General features: G+C 35.7%; 1 protein-coding gene across 2 annotated transcripts in view; it reads right to left on the bottom strand.

Annotated features, from left to right (window-relative positions):
• The window catches only part of KCNQ1 (potassium voltage-gated channel subfamily Q member 1), a 360,955-nt gene that overhangs the window by 246,362 nt on the left and 92,726 nt on the right, over positions 1-21,867 (bottom strand). The window contains exons 7-13 of one of the 2 annotated variants that reach the window (XM_087716811.1): positions 13,741-13,851; positions 12,408-12,503; positions 11,816-11,944; positions 9,671-9,812; positions 8,469-8,495; positions 7,442-7,498; positions 6,336-6,456 (exon numbers count right to left, since the gene is read on the bottom strand). In XM_087716811.1, the coding sequence (XP_087572937.1) occupies positions 6,336-6,456; positions 7,442-7,498; positions 8,469-8,495; positions 9,671-9,812; positions 11,816-11,944; positions 12,408-12,503; positions 13,741-13,851 (683 nt within the window). The remainder of the gene's footprint in view (positions 1-6,335; positions 6,457-7,441; positions 7,499-8,468; positions 8,496-9,670; positions 9,813-11,815; positions 11,945-12,407; positions 12,504-13,740; positions 13,852-21,867) is intronic. The other variant, XM_087716814.1, reaches the window with a different exon arrangement.

Below are 21,867 nucleotides of genomic sequence, written 5' to 3'. Positions count from 1 at the left end.
CTAAACAAAAAAAGAGGATAAAATTAAACCTGCCCTTAAAGCATTTGAACATATGATGGGGGAGTGTGTCACTTCCTCCTGCGTGATCTTTGGCTGGGTGCCTGCCTGCTTCATACTTGCAAATCCTTATGGCCAAGGAATGATAAAGTTGTCTGTCTTCAAATCACAATTCCAATGTTGTTAGTTGCAATGTAAACAGTGTGCTGGGGACAGCAGGTCAGTCATTATATCTGACCACTTTAAAGTGAATAAGCCGTATTTACTCAGACTTTACAAGACCTTTAGAAATAAGAGAGGAAGATAAAAGCAAGAATAATTTACAATATGAGCTATCCAGTCAGTGCAAATAAGGATCCCAGCACACAGATAAGTACAAATGTTTGCTCTGAGCACCATGTACTTTTTAAATTCAGGCACTGTCTCAAAATAACAGATGTGACAGACAGCCTGCTGATTCTTAAATAGCAATAAATGTTGAAAAGGGCAACAATAATGCATTCTATGCCACTCCTTTCAAGTAAATCTTATCAACTTACAAGTCCTATACTGTATCCTCATCATCATATTACATAAGATTAATAAAAGCACACACTCAAGCTGAAAATATAAACACTCACAATAAAACCTTTACTGCATAATGCCTGTAATTCATCCCTCCCTTCAAGACGGAGAGAGCTGCTTTCATCTTGGGAATACATGATACCTTAAGACAGGGGTGTCAAACTCGTGGGGCACAGGCCAGATGTGTCACACGCTGGCCACACCAACACCGTTTAGCAAAGGGGAAAAATACGTCATGTGATGCCACTGTGACACAGTGAGTTTGGCACCCCTCCCTTAACAGAAAATTCTCACTTTGGAGCATCACAACATCTCATGACGGATGGAGACTTTTAGCATACAGTACAACCTCTACACACAAATCTTGGATAAAATATTCCATCTGTAGGAGACAGTCCCATAGATAACCAGTCCACAGGCCATACAGGCAATCAATCTATTCCCCAAACGTGCTTCATTTGAAAATTTAAAAATAGCAATGTTGACAATATGGACAGTGTAGAAATATGAAATATAAATAAATAAAAACAAATCCTGGCATTTCATGGACCCAACCATACTTTGGAGAGGCAATATTGGAGAAATGGGTTACCAGTGATGGATTTTCTGATGTTTTTAAACTCTTTGTTCTAGGCTACAGCCCTAGGTTTCTCCAATTAGTGACAATACTTAGCTTCTGAGCATATACATGGCCAATTGGTACACTTAAAAAAACATGTATGTCCTATTAGCAGAAGATGCACCATTTCTGCAATTAATAATGAGACTGGGCTATGAAAAACATACAAAAAACATATGTGGAAAAAATAGCAAGGGCGTTTAACTCACATCTTCTGTTTTCAAAAAGAAATATCTGTTTTCTGAATTATGAGAAGAGAGCTTTTGAAAAATTCCCCCATTTAAATAAAGCAAATAAAATCATTCTAATCACAGACTGAAATTATGAATGGAGAGTTACTCTAAATCATCCTTTACCTGTCTATCATAACTATTTATTTATAAGATTTATTTTGTGGAAGCAGTATACTATGGTACATTCACACTGCAACAATCCCCAACAATTCTGGAGGCTTTCAAGAACAGACTGGACAGCCATTTGTTGGAAATGATATAAGGTCTCCTGCTTGAGCAAGGGGTTTGACTAGATGACCTTCAAGGTCCCTTCCAACTCTGTTATTCTATGGCTTCTAATTCCAAAATGACATGCCACCATCACATACCGATGTTGCAATACCAGATGAAAGTACATAAATTGCAGCTTTTATATCATGACATTGCGGATATTTTATTATTTCTTCCCTGGTAGATAACCACATTTTCACTTACACTCAATAAGCATGACCACAGGAGATACAATCATCATCTTCTTTTAAAGACCGCATCATTCCTTGCGGGATGGAGTCTGGGCAACTGAATGGAACTAGCAGAGTCTTTAATGGCCGGATGCCCTTCCTGTCGCCAATGCAGAGTTTTGTTCAGTAGATATATTCTCATCGTGCCCCTACCAAGGATCGAACTCACAGCCACCTGCTTGTGAGGTGACAGCTCCACCTCTAGGCACCACTCCACCACAGGAGATATAATAGGCCAGGAAAAATGCAAATGGCAAGGAGTACTAAAGTTAGGCATCCCTCTATTGTGTTTCCTGAAGCTCTAGTATTTACATACGTGACTAGACTTTGGGCATTTTGGATTATTGGGAAAAATACTTGAAGATCAATTTTCGTCCTTAGGAATTTTTAGAAGAATATTTGCAAGGAGAAATAATGACTTTTAATTCCTATTTATATTGCTTGTTTTCCATACTAGAGACTTTAGCTCCACTGAAAATGAACAATATTTGGGGGAGGGGTGTTTATCTGGGGGATTATCTGACAGACAATATTGGATCTCTTTTTGCTTCCCCTGATTTTACTACATGGGGGAAGTGCTAAGAAAAGATCCCTTTGCTTGCACTTTAAAACCTTTGTATGAGAGGGGAGCATTCTAGCAGTGATGGATAGATAATTGCTGTGGTTCTTGTTCTGACTTGCTTTTCCTTTTCTCTCTCTTTCCTTTAAAGCATAGCAATTAAAGTACTGAAGCGGGCAAAGATAATTTCCTTTTTTTTTTGCTGTTGTTCTGATTTGTTTTTCCTTTTCTCCCTTTATCTTTTCTTTTCTTAGGTTGGTGACATGATTAGAAATTAGACAGAATAGAAAGAAAAAGCCTTTTAATAAAGAGTGTCAGGACTAAAGCTAGAATAAGTGATAGAAATAAGGTAAGGGGGAATATTAGTGTCTACATTTTTATATAATAAAATAAAAATAATAACAAGAGAAAACATGGAATAATTGAATAACGATAGATTGCAACGTAATATAAATGTGAATTATTATTAGAAAAACATAAGCTGATTGAATGTAATAATTATGATTAACTTATCAGTTTTACTTGTATTAGAATGTATGACACTCAGGTACCACACTGTTCACGCATTGATTCGATATATCTGTAGAAAATAACAAACTTGGGGGAAAAAGAGCATTCCAGCAGTGCATTTCCCACCCCCCCACGCTCAATTATTTCTCATATATTTTGCTGAAATAGAATTTGCTTTTAAGAAGGAAAATCACATTGCTCCTTCAGTTTACTTGCAGAACAGCAAACATATGTATACCAACCATCTATCTCTGCGATCATTTTTCTAGCAGCTTGCAGCTTTCCTGGTTCTCGTGTTTTGGTTAAATTTCAAGGAGAAACCTTATATGGAGCACCTCCTATTAAGTGTTAGATGAGATGGGCAGGAGAGAAAAGAGAGGGAGGAAGACTTTTCTCAGATTGGGAAGCGTGTTTTGAGTTATGGAAAGCTAAACAATAGAAAATCACAATACTACCAATAGCTGTCTCTTATCATTGCCACCAATTAATGAAGCTCAAAAATTCCACTAGGAGACATTTGAAAGAAATTTTCAAGTATCTGAAAGGAATGGAGAAAAAGAAATGGATCTTTTGGAAGAGAAATAAGCTTGGGGAAAATTACCAGGCAGATTTGACCATAACATTACTGGAAACATCTTAGTAATTGAGCTGCTCCAAGACAACCCAGTCTAGGCCAGTGATGGCTAATCTTTTCTGGACCAAATGCCCAAAGTGCACGCATGCGCACAAACCCTCAAAATGCAATGTTTGTGTGGCCCCCATGCTTGTGCCCTGCCTTGTGCATGCATGTGTGCCCCCCGCGCACACCCGCCCTCCATGCATGGACACATGTCCCCCCTGCGTATTCTGCCTGCACATGCACATGCCCCCCGCACGCCCTCCCACATGCACGGCAGAGACTTAAAGACCACTGGCTGGCTGGAGGTGCATGCGCAACGGAGCTAAACTGGGGTGATGGCTTGCATGCCATCTCTGGCACGTATGCCATAGGTTCGCCATGATAGGCCGTGGCTAACTATCTGTCACATGTATCATCCAAAGAAGAAGCAACACTTCCTCGTTGTATATCCCAATGACTCTTATACACAGGAATGTTGGAATAGAAGTGTATGGATATTTGTTTTACTTTTTAATGAAATTTATGTGAAGTTTATGTGAAATTTCCATGAGATAAATTTCTATCACAAGAAGTATTTTTAATTGATAATGAATGAGTCCAACAAAATGAAGATTCCTGCAGTCTGTAACGCAACATAGTGAATTGGGAAAATATTTGGGGGCAAAATATAATAGCAGAACTTTGTCAAGTGAATTTCATAGATCTAGGTAATAATTGTTGCAAGTAGCTGAGGTCAGAAATGAAATACAGACCTATTAGTATAAACAAAAGCCTCTCCTTGATACCACATTCCAAAATCAGGAAAACACACTCACAGATTGCTGCGCATTTGCACCGGTAGTCTTATATTGAATCATGTCATAAATTCTTCTGCTTTCACCTTTCCAAATATGCAGTCCATATGCTTAATAAATACACCCAATTTTGAAGTAGAGGCGCTCTGGAGACCTCTTAAATCGTGGCATTTTCACAAGGCCGCTGCCAGTTTACTGTTCCTTATTTTCTCAGATACCCAATGTACTCGTAGTGCCAATGACAAGTTTGAACTGCACAAGTTTATCAATCCTTTCAAACTAAGTGGAAACAGATATTTTAAACACATTCCTTAATCTGACTTATACCAGGCAAGTTTCCTAATGGTGCAGTAGGTAATCAATATTGTTGCCAGTTGATTTATATTGCCTGTCAAGGAGAAGTAATCTTATGCTTTCAGGTGAAACCTGTTTGCAGATACTCTTGACTAACCGCATGCCTCCAATCCACACAGCAGCTCTTGTGCACGCCTTTGTGGTTATGGAGTCAGTTTCTTTCATACATGCTCATTTCCAAGGCCCATGGGGCATATTAATTTATATGCAGTGCTGCAGTCCAAAATTCAACAGCACATTATTCTTACCAGCTGCAAATCCCTTCATTTTCTACCAAGGGTTTAGAATGGTATGCAGCTGGTCCTATAAAATATTACAGTATTCAAGGTGATGCACCTTTTATACAGCATGGATCAAGCTGTACAAAGCTGCATTTGATCTGACTGTGACATGTGAACCAGTTTATGCAGGTTGAGCTGACGCTTGGGTTATATATCATGAGATACTTTAGAACATATACAATGTTCTATCAGAAAGCAACTTGTTAATTTTGAAATGCTGGTTTTCAGAGGTTTAGCAGGACACGAGTTAGAATTAAATGAAGGAATATTCAGACCAGACCATAAAAAATCTTTCTTGACCAAAGTCTTTAGAACTATGCTACTTTATTGTTATGCTTGATACCTGAAAGACTTCCATCAATGTAGAATTTTGTGATCAGTAACCACTTCTGTGTGTATTATATTGCAAAAGTGTAATTACACAAGGCGGGCACTTTTTTATTTGTATACAGATAGACATTAATTCATTGTAATATTTTCAGTATCTAAGAATAGATTTATGATGGTAATAAGGTCAATCCAAAAGTGTAAGAGAGGGCAGTTTAGCCAAATGCAGCCTAGAGACTTTCATTAAAGTTGAGCAGAATATTCAGTGATTAATTATTATGATTTGTAATCAATACTAATTTTTATCTCTCCTAAAGGTTAACGATATCTGTATAAAACCGTGTTCAAAAAAGGACAAAAGCCTTTGCCAAAGGATTTTGAATATCACAAAACTGATGTAAGATGTCAGAAAAGACATGATTTCAGCCTGTTCCATTTAACTGAAAGTAAGTAAGTAAGTAAGATCTTTATTACGGTCAAAGACCAGCAATATACATTTGTCTTTACACTAGTATTAAAAATACTAACATTAAAATATAATTAAAAGTATTTACATTAAAAGTGGATAATAACATTATGGTCCAAAGATTGTTAAAGGTATGTCCAGATAATTGGTACAAGATGGTGCTATATTGTAGCCAATTTTTTTCTTATGGACATTGCATTGCATCTTATGTTCCATTTAACTAGTTTATCCTAGTGTGTCAGCAGTAATGCACTTTCAATATTAATTACATGACCTTCAGAAAGCAACACAGTTTGTTCTTGTTTTGTCTAATCAAAACATTAGTTTCAGGTTAAAAACAATAGCCTAAAGATATTTTGCACAAGTTGTTGCATATGCAAGGATAAAAATCAAGCTTGTTCCATAGACCTACCTGAGAAATTCTATACAACCTTGTTTTATAATCACAATTTATCTTCTTCTAGCCTGCACTCTAATCAGGGGTTAATGGTGTTCAGAATTCTGTGACTTACTGTGAGATGTGAGTTATTGGAGTCAGCAAAGTCTCCCCTTCCAGGTCAAGTTCATCAGCAAAGCTGTTTGTTCTAATGAATGGTCCTGTATGTGGCTCTAAAAATGGAGAGTTCCTTTTAACTGTGGAAGAAAAACAGGCAAGCAATGGTCATCTATATCTAAGGGCTACAAAACATTTTCAAAGTTGTAAAATATTGAGGAATATAGAGAAAATAATTAAAAGGCAGAATCAAATGTAAGTTTATAATTTTAAAAAAATGGTATTCCTACCTAAGTCTATTCAAAGAAAAGGAGAAGATGAGGGGTTTTTTTAATGGTTGTTTTTGCTCGGGGATTATGGTATAAATGTCTGTCCTTGTAAACTATTTTTTCCCTTTTGGTAATATAGAAAGCAGTGCTTTTAGATATAAGAACTCTATGTATTTAACAAAAGCAAAGAAATATAATGAACCTTAAAAGATATACAGTACTTTGCAGCAATTGTGGATATTAGCAAGCTTAACATGTGGAATTTTATGAGAAAAATAAAAGCATAACACTTATTAAGTATAAATATTATACTTAAACTGGGTGTTGTCTAATAGATTATATTATTGGATATGTCCAATAACTTGTAATACTTTAGAAACAGAACAAGACATGTATTTTTAAAACGTTCTTAACAATAGCACTTCCTCTCAAAAATCTTATAAAATTGAGGCATATCCATCTAATAGACACCGTGTCTAGGGCTTACAAACTCCTAATCCACTGCCTTAACCACTTGCTTTAATACTTACTGAGATCAAGTCCCAATAAACTGATGATGAACATAGGTCCTGGCAATACTGTTATAACCCTCACCCTCTAGGTTATTATCTTAACATGATAATACTTAGAGCCTGTAAGGGTTTTAATGTGGTCCTGAGCAGAGGTAAGCAATCTTTTTTTTCTATCACGAGATGTACTTTCTCAGAGGTAATCTGACAGAATCACCCAAGTGGAAATATGCAGAGCATAGAGTAATTTTGACTGTGCAAGATGATTTCCATGCCAGGGGATCTGTACTAAATATACCAACCTCAGGCAGGTTAAGAGTATGAAAGTAAAGAATAGCTGAGTTTACCTGGAGAACTGGGAGATGGTTGCTCTGAAGTAAAGGATGTCCAGGAATGCTGTCGGTCTGAATAAACAGATGAAATGGACAAGAGGGAGTGGACAGAACAGGGAAACAGAGAAGAAGAAAGTGATCTAGGGCCTCTGTTTCAGCATCAAAGTCAAAATTAAGAAAACAAGAAAGAAGGTTTTAAAATTATCATTTCAATTAAAACAATGCTGGTAAGACACATGCATCAACTGTGTCATTTGTGTATTATACAAGTGCCAAATGAAAATACACAATCTTGCCCAGCATATTCTAATAAACAGTGCTACAACAATTGTTAACATATATCAGGAACTGCCTTGATCAAGGTAACCCTGTGCCTCTGTGCAGACATCAGGAGCAATATACGGATTGCAGGCCTTGCAATAGCTTTCATGTCTGACCCACACTTGCATTGCATAAGGCCTTGACAACTGTTCTGTTCAAGCAGACCTTTGGCCTTGGATGACTGAGAGGTGATTGTTTTTTTAATGTTTGCAGCATGCTGATATGTTTAGTTGCTTTGTTGTACACCATTCAGAAAGGAGTGATTGGGATGGCCTACAAATGTTAACATTCTAACATAAAAAAATTAAGGGGAAAAAAGGCAGTGATAGCATTCAGTGCTCTTCTTATCCTGAAATTTATTTCATTGATGGAATCTGTAGGAGTTAATTCCTCCTCTGCAGACCCTCATGTTTCCTTGGTGAGTTTTGCAACATATTAAGGAGCTGGAAAGGGGAAATGTGACTTTTGCTTCCTTAGATGATGTTTCTGGACTGATCTACCTGCTTCTTACAATTATAGGAATATGAAAGGTACTTATCATGTCATCTTAAAAATAAGCTGTTTTCTTCCTTTAATAGGTGAATAATAGGAAGTGTTGCCAATTTGCTTCCTGCACTTCATGCTAAGTTAATAAGTAGCGAGAGTGTATGGAAATCATGGCAAGCAATGTTAAAATTCATAATCCAGCATGCTATAGGTAAAGATAGCTTCCTTAACTTACCAAGAAATTTTAACATGCCTGTTTTTCCTGTATACTTGTAAGAGTTTTAAGAGAACAGAAAACAGGGAGAAGGGGGAGAAACAAAAAACAGATGTCAGAAGGAAAGGAGATTTTTGTTCCAAAACTAGAGTCAGCATCTTGTCTTTTAAACGTTAGAAATCCCAATTAAAGGTTAGTATCAGTTGTGCCCAGAAAGCAACGCAAGAGATGCTTTGACATGTTTTGACTTGCATAATCTATTCAGCAATCCAGAACTAGATGTGAACGTATAACCTGACACACATTTAAATGTGCCATTTTTCACAGATAGTTGTTTTCTACTCCATATTTTTAAAAATTGCAATATATCTGTACAAACTTGTCAAATATGTTTTAAATAAAAGGGATACAAAATGTCCAGATATTCAAATCTAAAGCAGATGTGTATACATATGTATACATACACATACACATATAGCCCACCAGCACTTTAAAATTGTGATTTTAAAAGTGTTTTCTAAGGTTTTTGTTCTAAAATACGTAGTTCTAAAACTGAATAAAAAGAATTGAACTATTATTGTATAAATGTATTTTCAGCGTGGGATGGATTGCAGAGGTATATTGTAATTTGTTGAATCTAAATCCATGCAAATATCCGAGCGATGAGACCAGATACTATTTTAATGATATTGAAGCAGAACATTTTAAATCAATTCTCACAAGCAAAAACTTTTTTTTTAAAGGGACCCTTGTCCAAAACAACCTCCTAGATAGAAATTATATGTTCTATTGCATTCTGGGGTTATTAAAATCACATATCCATAAAAACTTTCCATCTGATATCCTTAGACACAATGATATCTTTATATCATCAGACAGACAGAAAATTGTAATCATTGGCATTGGAATGGAAACAATGAAAAATATATTTGTATGGGTAGTGGCAACCAATTACAAAAATGCTGAAAATAATACATGACATAATAATATTGAATTAATACATTACTTAAGACCAGTATTTCTCAATCTTAGCAACTTTAAGATGTGTGGCGTTGAAGTCATTATTACAACTAAAATATAGAGTTTAAGACTCAGATGCCAGTAACATAGTTTGGTCTCATTTAAATTGTAGCTCCTTATTTTAATGCATGCAAGTTATATTTTAGTCTTTCCAATTTGATGGCCATTTTACTTCTAGTAAATAAAATAACTGAAAGTCTTACCAGAATTTTCATAGGTATCCATTTGAAAAACAGCTTTCCTATCCTCCAACACATGGTCAAATGTGATTTGTGGAACAGGTAAAATTTTATCAGGAGAAAGTGATCCATTATCCTTTTCTGTTTTGGTTTTCTTCTTTTTTACCTAACAAAAACAACTATTTAAATATTTTTTTAAAAAAACAAACCCCAATCCTTTAATTCATCTCCATAGGATAATTTAAAATTAGGAAAAAAAAACTAGAGAAATTACAATGTATGTGAATATTATACAATTTAACCTCCATTTATTCCAATCATAAAAGAGTAAATAAAGCGTAAAATGTTCTAACCATTATAATTCAAAAGGCACATGTTTCTGCTTTACAACTGTATTATCATGGATCTTCCTTTGCAATTATTTAGAAAAATGTAATCTTTTTACATTAAATGATCATAGTCATTAATAAAGTCTAAATGAGGTGATGACTTGACTCACTATTCATTCTATCCATCCATCCATCCATCCATCCATCCATCCATCCATCCATCCATCCATCCATCCATCCATCACTATAACAAAATTAAATTGCTTCAGATGTCCTTAATGAGGAATTAACTTGTTTACCGGGCTCAATATTATTTCTTGAGAATGGCATTGAACTCCTGGATATCTGATCGGGGTTTCAGGAGTTATTCTGTGAAATCATTAATAATTACCCATTGAGGCACATAAAGGGCAGTGTGCAGGAGGCTGACAAACCCTTAGGTCCCTTCCAGCTATGATTCTATGATTCTCTGTAGGTAACATACAGAGTTTTAGAAATGTTACCAAAGACCCATAACATTTTACAGTTTGGTTCTTTGGTACCTAGTAGCTATTTTCTTTTATTTTGAAGTGTTGTCTTTAATCCATCTCAGAGTATTGACATACCCAATGCCTCTATCCTCTTTTCATTCTGGAAACTTTTTTTTTTAAAAAAAGATGAATATAACAAATTTATCTACATCTTTTCCACCTAATGGGAAATATCGATATTAAATTAGAGTTAAAATCACACATATAAATAAACAAAACAGAATTGCCTTGTTTGAACAGGGTTTTTTTGGAGGGTGGGGACCACCCTGTACACAATTCTTCTCTACCTACTTAATTAGAATTCTTTGCCAGCACAGGAAGCATTATCCTTGTCCAAAGGGTGGGGTAGAAGAGATTTCATAAATCATGTAAAAGGTCTCCTAAATCTGTTGGGACTATGTCACTGTCATTGTAACTGTTAACTGTGCATATACCATGTTTCCCTGAAAATAAGATTTCCCTGAAAATATTGCAACACAGCAGCAGCCATGAGGTGACCATGCTTGCCGCCTCCTGCACCTCAAAAATAATAAGACCTCCCTGAAAATATGGCCAAGCACTTATTTCAGGGGTCAAAAGAAAATAAGACACTGTCTTATTTTAGTAGTTAAAAAGTTACCAGATCCATTGCTATGCATCGCCAGAAATATTCTACTGAAAATATGAGATAGCTTCTAGGAAGAGCCCATATGAAGCAAAATATCCCCATAGGTCTCTGTATTCCTGTGATATATATTCTACTGAATATACTTCGAGATGCTGGTTCAATTACAAATGTATTTAGATGGCATAATTTCAGATGTAGATTATACTGGACTCAGGGCATTATCATGAAGAAATAAACAGCAAAATATTTCAGGACGAATACTGTATTCCCTTGAGCTATATTCCAAAACATTGTAAAATAACAGTTTGCCATTTGTTACCCTTTTTAAAATTCCTCACAGTTTCTCTAACTGCATGTTCTCCTGAAGAAAATATTTTGAAGGATAAACTTGCCCCCCCCCGTTATGCTTGTTACTGAAACAAGAGAAGTTTTTATGCATTTGAAGCACTGAACAACGAAGGAGTAACACAACACTCCACAATTTTATAAAAGTGTCATGTCAGGTAGGCAGCCTCTCATATTCCACACTGTAACACTACATGAAAAATAACATCTTCTGCATGGATGCTTTATTTTGGAGAGGTCAAAATATTGAACAAGGCTATGTACCAATACGCCTACTTGATGGGAAAAACTTCATTTCCATCCAGCTTTAAATATTAAGTTATAAAAAACATCAAATAAAAGAAATGGTATTCATTACCGACACCATTGCTATTTTCTTTGGCTTGGGACTAGGAGACAACAGGTGATAACTTCTGGAAGGCTTTTTAATATATATTTTCCATGTGGAAGAATCTGGGTTTTCTGATGCGTAGCACCTCCAGGCTGTCTACAATATTTGTTAGAAACACACACCAAAAAAAGTTAGCAAGAAAACAGTTGTGCATCTTTCAGATATTAGTCGAGGTTACACTTTTATATCTCTAAAGAATACCCTAAGCCAGGAATTGTAGAAATTTCAAAACAGAGGGAGAAGAGTGGAGGAATAAAAGAAAAGAAAAAAAATATGTCCCTCTTATGAAGCAATGAGTTACTGAGCATACTTTACATTTAGTTATTGAACAAGTCCAAATTTTAAAAAATGCAATTATGACTCAAAGCCTCACACTGCTTCCTTCTGCAGTAGCTGCAAATGAAAACTGGATGAAGACTGAAAATTATCAGCCCAGTTTCATTACTGGAAAAATAAAATAATAATCTTTCTGAGCAACGTTTGATAATAATAACACCAAATCTATCCTTTTACTAGTTGTAATACATGTAAGAAAACTAGTATTTAAGCATGAAGGCACCTGAATAAGAGAAGCAGCTGCTGGAATTTGTCGGTTAAAATGCTTTTGCCTTTGTTTCTGCTGTACCTTGAGAGCAAAACCAGAACCAAGGATTCCCTGAGGAACAGAGGAAATTAGAAGAATAAACCAATCAATCAGTTACATAAACGCCATTTCAAATATAAGGTTTGTGGTAAATTCAGCTACCATGGAATTTGGAGCAAAGGATGAGATTTTAATGAATTTGGGCATGTTTATTGACAGCTGCATCATCCCTGAAATATCCAATTAGCTCTATTTGAGGTGGAATATATCCAGTATTTTATAGTCTCTAGCATTTGCACACTTAGGAATTGCACTGAGTGATTGTTGCATAATATAAACTCATAGCATATAAAGTGGGTCTTATTCTTGCTGTTCATAATATATTTTACATATATGAATATTAACATATATTGAAGTAATACATCCATGACATTATGGGGTTGGTAACAAAATGAATACATAAATGTCAGGATCTTTTGAATTGGTTTTGGCAGTGCTTTGAATTATTATTTCTGCAAAATGGAAACAAAACAGGGAAATTATTGTTATTGCTGCTGCTAACATATTTCCTTGATCACCCTGAACTTCTCAGCTGCTTAACTTTCCTTTTTGAACAAATTCCACTAGAAAACTCTCCCCTCAGGAATTAAATAAAGTGACATAAGCCAGGGAGACAGCAGATCACTATATATTGAATACTTCAAGGAATTTTAAACCTATTTCTTGTGATTCATTGTGCAAGAGCCTTGCATATTAAATGTTTTTCCTTCTTAAGAATTATCAAAAGCATATGTTGCCATCAAATTAAATGAAGATGGTAGAAAACAACTGCAGAATCTATCTCTACTGTATATTACAGTAAGTGTGTGTTTGTATGTATGAATATGACAGCAATGGAACGCAAGATCGTAGGGAAATTATATCTTACCAAATGCTCAGAAAAGTTTGAAGCGATAATGGTAACATCATGTTTTACTGAAATAATGTTTATTATTGCCTTTATGTTTCCTGTTTTGGGTCCCCCCCCCCTCTTTAACTCATGTAAGCTGCCCAGAGTCATTTTGGAGTTGGGTGACAATTTAAATCTAAATCAACATTATTCCTTATTTTGCTTTTACAATTAATATTTTAGTTTTTGCCCTTATGGCAGTCAACATAACAATTTTTCACCTTTTGTAAGCTGTATTGAGTTCAGTGCAATGCAAAAGAAGTAGATAAAATTAATGTATAGTTAATATTACATTACATAAGGGCTGATAAAAATCAATCCTAATATATGTATGTACAACTAAAAAAAGTTTGGACTTACTGCAGGCAAGGCAAAAAATGATATTGCAAATACAGAAAAGCAAGATGCAATAGTTTTTCCTATCCATGTTTGAGGCACCTTGTCTCCATAACCAATGGTTGTAACAGTCACCTGAAATCAAGAAATAAATATGATTATCATGCGGTCATCTAGCTTTATTATAAAATTCAAAAATATTTCTGAAGTATATTTATGTATTACAAACTATATATTTTATAAAAACTTGAAAAGCTTTTTATTCTTAAGAAATTAAAATTATTTTATAGTTACCATACCCTGATGTATACAATGGTACTTTTATGTCTTTTAGGATATTTCTATATATGCAAATTAACTAATATACTTATACAACTGTCTAAATTCAGAACAGCAGCTGTCCTGCTTCTCCAGTCAGTGTTGGACTCTAGGAATAAAGTGTCTGAAAAGATCAGTTTTAGCTCATTAAAAACAAAAACACAATTTCACAAAAATACCTTCACTTTAGTTTAATTTTTAAATTATTTTTTCAATCTTTCAAGCATAATTTAACAAAAATATCCTCACTTTATTTTTTTTATGAATAACTCAAGGTGGCACACAATTACTCCTTCTCCTATTTTCCCCACAATAACAATCCTGTGAGGTAGGCTGGGCTGAGAGAGAATACGACTGGCCCAAGGTCACCCAGATGGCGAAAAGTGGGATTAGAACTCTGAACAGGTCTTCCTGCCACAGAGGACAGTAATCAGGTAGAGTCTAGAGATTTGCATACAGAACACACAAACTAGAAATCACCACTTGCATCAGGTCAAGTCAATTTTTTTTAATATGCAGCAGAAAAAGAGAAGTAGAAGTTGCGTTCCTGGTGGGTGGGTTGGTGGTGGTGGGAAGATGATGTCATGATTTGTGCCTTCAAGCAATGCTAAATGGCTAGTACACATACTGGAGCAGATTAGACATGATAATCAACTTCTATTAGTCTTTTAAAATCCTTCTTTCAAAGTTCATAATTTAGTCACTTATCTTACTAAATAGTATAGGTCAGTGAAACTTTTTTTCCTCTGGTGCCGAAAGTGTGCGTATGTGTGCGACAGCACATTCGTGTATGCCCACACCCATAATGCAATGCCTCCTGTGTATCCCACCACCTGCGCATGCATGCATGATTCCCATTTCCCCACCCCCTGCGCATGTGTATGCGAATCCGTGCTTCCTCCACCCTTGTGTGTGGGCCTCCCCACTCTCCCCTTGCTCTAGCACATGCTTGTGTGCTCACCTGTACCCCCCAGTGCATGTACGCATGCCCCCCATGCCCCGTTTTGGGCTAGCAGGCCTCCCTAAACCCTCCTGGGACCAAAAATGGGCCGTGGGGTCCCAGGAGGCTTCAGGGAGGTCTGCTAGGCCCAAGATGGGGTGTGGGGGAGTGGTGCCACCCCTCCACATGTGACCTCCTTCCCCCCCCGGCGCATGTGCACACATCTCTGCGAAAAGCTGAAAATCAGCTGGCTGGCGGGAGGTGTGTGTGCTTGCGCGGTAGAGCTGACCTAGGGTGATGGCTCACGTGCCTGCAGAAATGGCTCCACATGCCACCTGTGTCATACATGCCATAGGTTCGCCACCACGGATATAGGTTCTCTTGTTTGAGCAGGGAGCTAGACTAGAAGACTTCCAAGGTCCCATTCTATTCTATTCTATTCTATTCTATTCTGATGAATCTATCATATAACATAGCTCTATGTATATAACTAGCTTTTGGTGTTTCACATTCAAGGAAGTTTGGAAAGTTGAATTGCCACTTTCTATAATATAATTCAGAACATGCCTTCCAGTACAATGAAAACCTCCATGCAATCATAGCTCAACATCATAATAATGTGGTTTTAATAATATGTGAACAAGCCTACCTACTTCCTGGGTATGTGCATTCTATCCTTTCCTTCTATGTGATCCATAGAATGTTTCTGGAAGCTATTATTTCCTCAGGTTTGAAACAGATCATCTTCAAATTGTGGCTTGGTTTTATAAAAAAAAAGTAACTGCAATTCACAAATCTGATGATCTGGGTCACCACCGTTAACAAAAAGCAGAAGGAAGCATATCAGAATGATTCCTCCTGGAACGGCAAAAGTGTGGAGAATGGAAATCGGCAAACTAAGTAGGTATGCACAGGACCGTTTAACAGCTAAACAAAGCCGATATCCCTCTCCTCAAAAAAAGCATTAATAGTTTCCAATATTTATGGGCTACCACAAAATAAAACTCTAGATATTCACCAGACATACAGTAGATACTTGTAGTTATAATTATATTTATCATGATACTAACAGAGTTCACATAGGCCTTATCATGATTTTTCCTCATGTAATGTTTTACATTCATATTTCATTCTCATTTTTATCTTTTTTCTGAATTAGCACTATAAATTTATGATAAGGCATTTATTTATTATTATGCTACCAAACAGCATAAAAATCTAGGGAGACAGATTAATGTTCTCCTAAGATGCAGTGCAGCATAAAGGAGCAAGAGATTTTTCAGCCAAATGGCTACATAAAAACTAATTTCTTGAATCCTCTCCCAGTCCTCTTAACATTTCCCTAAAATAGCTCAACATTCCATCTCAATAAACTCTTTTAGATTTCTAGGCCAAGTGTAGTAACCAAAATAAGTAACCCAACTAATCAAAGTTGGGTGCTGATATCTAATTTGTACATTAAAATGTTTAGACAGCTGTTATGTCAGTTATTTGTATATCCCCACAACCTCATGCATCTGTGGGGTAAGAAAGAAACCTATCATTACACTGTCATGTATGGGAGAACCTTAATTTAGGAGAAAGAAAAGTGCATAGGAAATGAAATTACAAAAGAGCTCATGTTAACATGCTGTAAATTCAAAGCATTAATTGAAGCCTTCATGATTTGGAAAACTTTACAACGCATGATGTCTCAGGGCATCTTGCCCAAAGTCTACTCTTCTCTATAGAAAAAAAAATGTGCCAGTCCAATCCAATCAATTTGGGTTTATTTTACTATATATGGAAAAATCTGTATACAAAGGAATTCCAGTCCAGGTGAAAAATGCTGTAGGGAGATTTATACAATAACTGGAAAAGTAGGCAAACAAGCTAGGGACAGAGCTATCACTGGTCTAAGTGTTGTAAATCTATTTAATGACTGAAATAATTCTTTAAATTCATTCAAATATTTATTTGCAATACTGGAATGTTTATTGTAGGAGATAACAAATTTTGTGAGAAAATATTTTCAAAATGTTCATTTGAACAGGAACTGAAATATTGTTTAAATATGTACCTTCATGGAAAATATTTTTAACCCTGCAGATTAAAGTAGAAAAGGGACAGAACAACTTACAAATAAAGTTCCCCATATCTTTTATTTGTACATCAACCTTCTTGTGATGAAAATGCTTAATTTAGAGGATTATGCCCCATAATTAGTTAATGGGCATTTTGCAGTCTTACATCATATGCAGAGGATATAGTGACAATATCAACTGGACTAAAATGAATTCTGTGGACTCTAGATACTTACTATTCTAAGGAAAAACTTGAGATCAACTATAATAAAAACAAAATTTTACGAAGTGATGTAGAGACTATGCCTGTTGGTTATAGAGCCAGACAAAAATATAGTTCTTTAAACATTTGGGCGTAGTCTTTTATCACTTTATATCAAATGTAGTATAATGGTAGTTATACTATTTTCTACTTCCCCAGAATGGTACAGCATAGACCAATAGCTTTAAAGCTCATGCATACAGCTTCTGTTTGATGTTCAGTTGGGACCATGCTCTGGAAAGGATTCAGTCCAAATTTTTAAGGACTATATTTCAAAAGTGTGACCAATGTGGTACCAGGAAGGGAGACAGATGGGCACATTACTTGTACTGCTGTGCAATGGGTTCAAGTTTCTATATTTTTTAGAATGCAAACTTGGTTTATTGTAGACAATTATAGTTTAACATGGAAAATAACATTCCTTCAAAAATTGCAACACCATGGACTTTCTAGAGAGGTCATTCTGATTATGGGTACTAACTGCACTTACGTAGCATGCTAGAAAGCCAAACTGGATTGACCTGCTCTACCCAGAAAGTGTTTCCCCCTCTTTTAAGGCCAGCCAAAATCAAGTAAGTGTCTCTAAATTTCAAAAAGCACCAACGTTAGGACATTTTAATGTTTTCCTGAAGCTGTTCTCAAGAGCAAATACGAATCAACCAACAAACACAACTTAAGATCACATCTTGCAGAGAAGAATTTATCATATCCATTCCTCACATTCTTTTATACTGCTTACTCCATAAAGATGAAGGGCCTGCTTTATAACTCAAATTCTGGTCAAAATTCCCAGAATTTGATTTTTGAACTATTTTATGTAGAATTAGTTTAACAGACCAGTCAATATCATTTCCTTGAACATAATTAAATCTTGGTATAATTATTGCTGTGATTGCCTCAACGACTTAGCTATAATTTTATATTGTGTTATTTTGGTCAAAATAAAAATGGCTATTTAATCATTTGACTACATACTGAATTCTGGTCAGTTACTGCAATAAAAAATATGTTGTTGATGATTATTTTTATATCAAATGAAAATTACCTCTAGTTCAGTCTTTTATTTACAACACTGACCAGTTACATGCCAGATTGACCATTTCTGAGAAAAAGTTTCATTAAAGTATTGGAGGGATGGATTCTTTCAAAACGGGGCGGGGAGAATCAGCCATTTTGTTTTCAATTAAAACCTTCAATAAGTGGAACTATTACAATACAAAGCTATCTGTTTGTTATCTGTCAAGTAGGTCCAATATATATCTGCAATCAAGTTTTCTTTACAAAACAGAGGAGGTTTATATGTAAGAAGTTATTTATTCTCTTTACACATGTCTATGCTATTTCAGAACTGGAATTGTAACATACTAAAAGAGGAGGCAATGTTTGAATAGCTTTGTTTGATCAGCTGGATAGTTTTACAGCACTATTATGTACAGAACACTGTTTTTGCTCTCCCAGCAAGCTTAGGGCCAAGCATCTGGCAATGCTGAAACTTTGATGATATCACTGCCTCGCAAAAGCTGGTTAGAGTTGAAAGTTACAAGAACACAAATCACAAAGAACAATGACAGCCCAAACAAAGCCTGACAAGAGAGAGGAGTGATTTGTAAACAAAAGAATTATGTTGTTTAATTAATATCTTATGCTCTTGTTGATTGATCATCACTTCTATTCAGGTATCTTCTTAAACTGGGATAACTAGAGATGTGGTTTATTAAATATTAACCAATTCACCAAAATCAGAGGCAGTCCGGTAGCAGCTTTTCCAGGTAACACATTTTATTAAAAGGCATAACCTTCCCTGAGCTGCACAGACTAACTTGACTGATGTAGGATGTTAATTGGGAGGAGGCAGGTAGGGCACAGAAAGGGAGGGGAAGACAGGTTAATGATGCAAGTTGTATGAGGCAGATTACAAATACTTTATCAATTAACAATTGCAATGTGTTAAAAACTCTCGTAATCTTTGGGCTTTTTTGAGATAGCCTGAAACATTTTCTTTTTGACGTATGTAAAATCTTTTAACAATATCTCATTGTAAAATGACTTATGGTCCACAGTAGATCTGACTGCCTTTTGTATACCGTAAGGCTCTTCACTGCTTTTGGAATTTGGCTTACATGTGAGTCATGGTTCTGCATGGGCTGCAACTTTTGTGGGGCAAGAAAATGTAAAGAAAGTTTGGAGACTATCATAATGGATTCTGCAATTATTCTAGGGCAGCTGAAATGCTATATAATACACTGAAAAGTACATGTTAGTAATTACTCTTTACAATACTAATTATAAATCTTGTTCTTTTAAACATAAGCACTTTCAGGTCCTTAGTATTTAAAGAGAAAGAATAAAGCATCATTTTTGCCGAGATTTTCCTCAATTGGAGACTTTATTTATAGCAACTCAATTCACTTATCTATTTAGATATAACATATAAAATAATATGTATGTAAATATATTAAACTGTATTAAAAACTTTAGTGAGGAATACAAATTAATGTGTTGAAGATTAATATTACATTTTAATAAAACCATATAATGCAATATTAAAAATTCTGTTTCATTTATTAAAGAATTATATAGCCTTATTCACTCCTTTGTCTTACTAAAAATTAACATTGAGTAGGAAATGTGTGTAACCCCTGAAACTCTTCCATTTCAGTGACTGTGATCCTCTTTAGATCTTCCTTTAGAAGCAATTCAATTAGCAATTCCTTTCAGCACAAGCTTCTCCAAGAGGTTCAGTTAAAAATTTCTGCCTCTGGAAGTCATCCAAACACTTGAGAGTGCTGTTTAAATTTCATGTACAGTACCATTTTTTAAAAGAAAAGATTATTTGTTTCTCAAGCATGTAATTTTTACAGTTGAATGTTTTAGGTTTTATGATTTTTCACAAATCTTTTCACATACAATCTGAATGCATTTAAAACAGCTCCCGGTTTCTATATAAATGGAATCACTTATAGTTTTTGTTTAAGTAAGAATCAGAAGGAATTGGAAGGAAGGTTGTTGTTGCTTCTACTTGCAATTTCTATGGCACGTTTGTTTTATCTGTTGCTCTTTTAATTTGCAGTGTTTTCATATTGTATGCTTTTTACAATGTATGTAGCATGGGGCTGTGTTTTCACACATTTGGTTTTTCTTCTTTATGTAAGCTGGTTGTTCTCATTTTTACTGAGAAAAGCTTTGCAGCATCATGCCTCCCAAGAATATGCTTCTCTTAAACTCAGGAGCAGTGGGTGTTTTTTTTGGGGGGAGGTGCGGGTTGTATCTGCGATCTTTAATTAATAATCCACATGAGTCATGCCTCTAGAAGCTCCATATACTAGAATACTATCTAAAACCTTTACAAAGGACTTACAAACTTTTTAAAGGTAGACCAATCAGCAATCTCATTGTATTCTCTTTTTACATGTAAAAATAAAAAAGGGAAAAGGGGAGGCATTTATAGACAGACAGAGAGAAGGTCAAAGTATTAGCCACCAGTCTTTGAGCTGGCAGAAATATATTAAAACAAAATTTTCTGGTCTTATTCGTTAAGTGCCAGTCTGCCAGAATAACAAATCAAGCAGTTGGTACTATCCTTATTGTTTTAATACAGGATAGGTTAAGGAAAATGATAAGCAAATGTCCCTTTCCATCAAATATCACCTGCTGGCACGAAAACAGTCATCAATCACTTTCCATAATACGGGATGTAGCAGATGTAGATGAGAGTAGATGAGCGCTTGAAGCAGCTTGTTTTGACATCTGTCAAGTGGCAGCACTGTCCCTCTAACCGGACTATTTCTGAATATAGGTTTAGCACTGGTTTGAAAGAGTACTAAGTCCATGTCTAAAAATAGCCTGGATGGCAAACACAATTGTGGAGGAGGGATGTGGGGTGAACTACATACTGTATTTTTATGTTATTGTATGTCTTCCCTTCCCATAAGTTGTTAGCCGCCCTGAGTCCCCTCAGGGAAAAGGGCGGCCTATAAATAAACGCAACTCAACTCAACTCAACTCAACTAGCAGGAAATGATCAATAAAGAACAAGCTCCATCTTTAAGTAGTGCTGCAAAAGAATGGCTGTGCTGGTACTGAGTCTATTTCTGACACATCAGAAAATAGCCCACAGACCATAACTGTGTAGGCAAAATGACACAATTCATCATCTCAGTATTGGAAACAATCAAAGCTATGGCCATGCCAAACTTCATATTACGGTGGGGAACAATGGTTGGCTCAGGAATTCTGAGAGTTGAAGTCCACAAGTCATAAAAGGGCTATCATTCCTCACCTCTGCCATATTAACAAAACCAGTGTAAAACATTGTAATGTACCCAAAACAGCAACTAGCAATACACTGCTGGCAGAGTGAGGTTCTCCATCCTGATTTAAATCAACACTGTATGCAATACAAGACTAGTACTTTGTCAAGAAAGTTTAATTTTTTTAATAAACGGGACAAATGCTATTTCAAAAGAGCACTCAGCTTGTGTTTACAAGGAGCCCACATTAAGACCTGATAAACACTTCAGACATCACCAATCAGGCATTATATATGGGGGACATGCTTCTGCAGAAAT

The sequence above is a fragment of the Thamnophis sirtalis genome, unplaced genomic scaffold (genome assembly GCF_051295495.1).
Source record: "Thamnophis sirtalis isolate CommonGarterSnake01/CBP01778 unplaced genomic scaffold, rThaSir2_p1.2 scaffold_1, whole genome shotgun sequence".
In the NCBI taxonomy this organism is placed as follows: Eukaryota; Metazoa; Chordata; class Lepidosauria; order Squamata; family Natricidae; genus Thamnophis; species Thamnophis sirtalis.
This window is presented reverse-complemented; position numbering and strand designations above follow the sequence as displayed.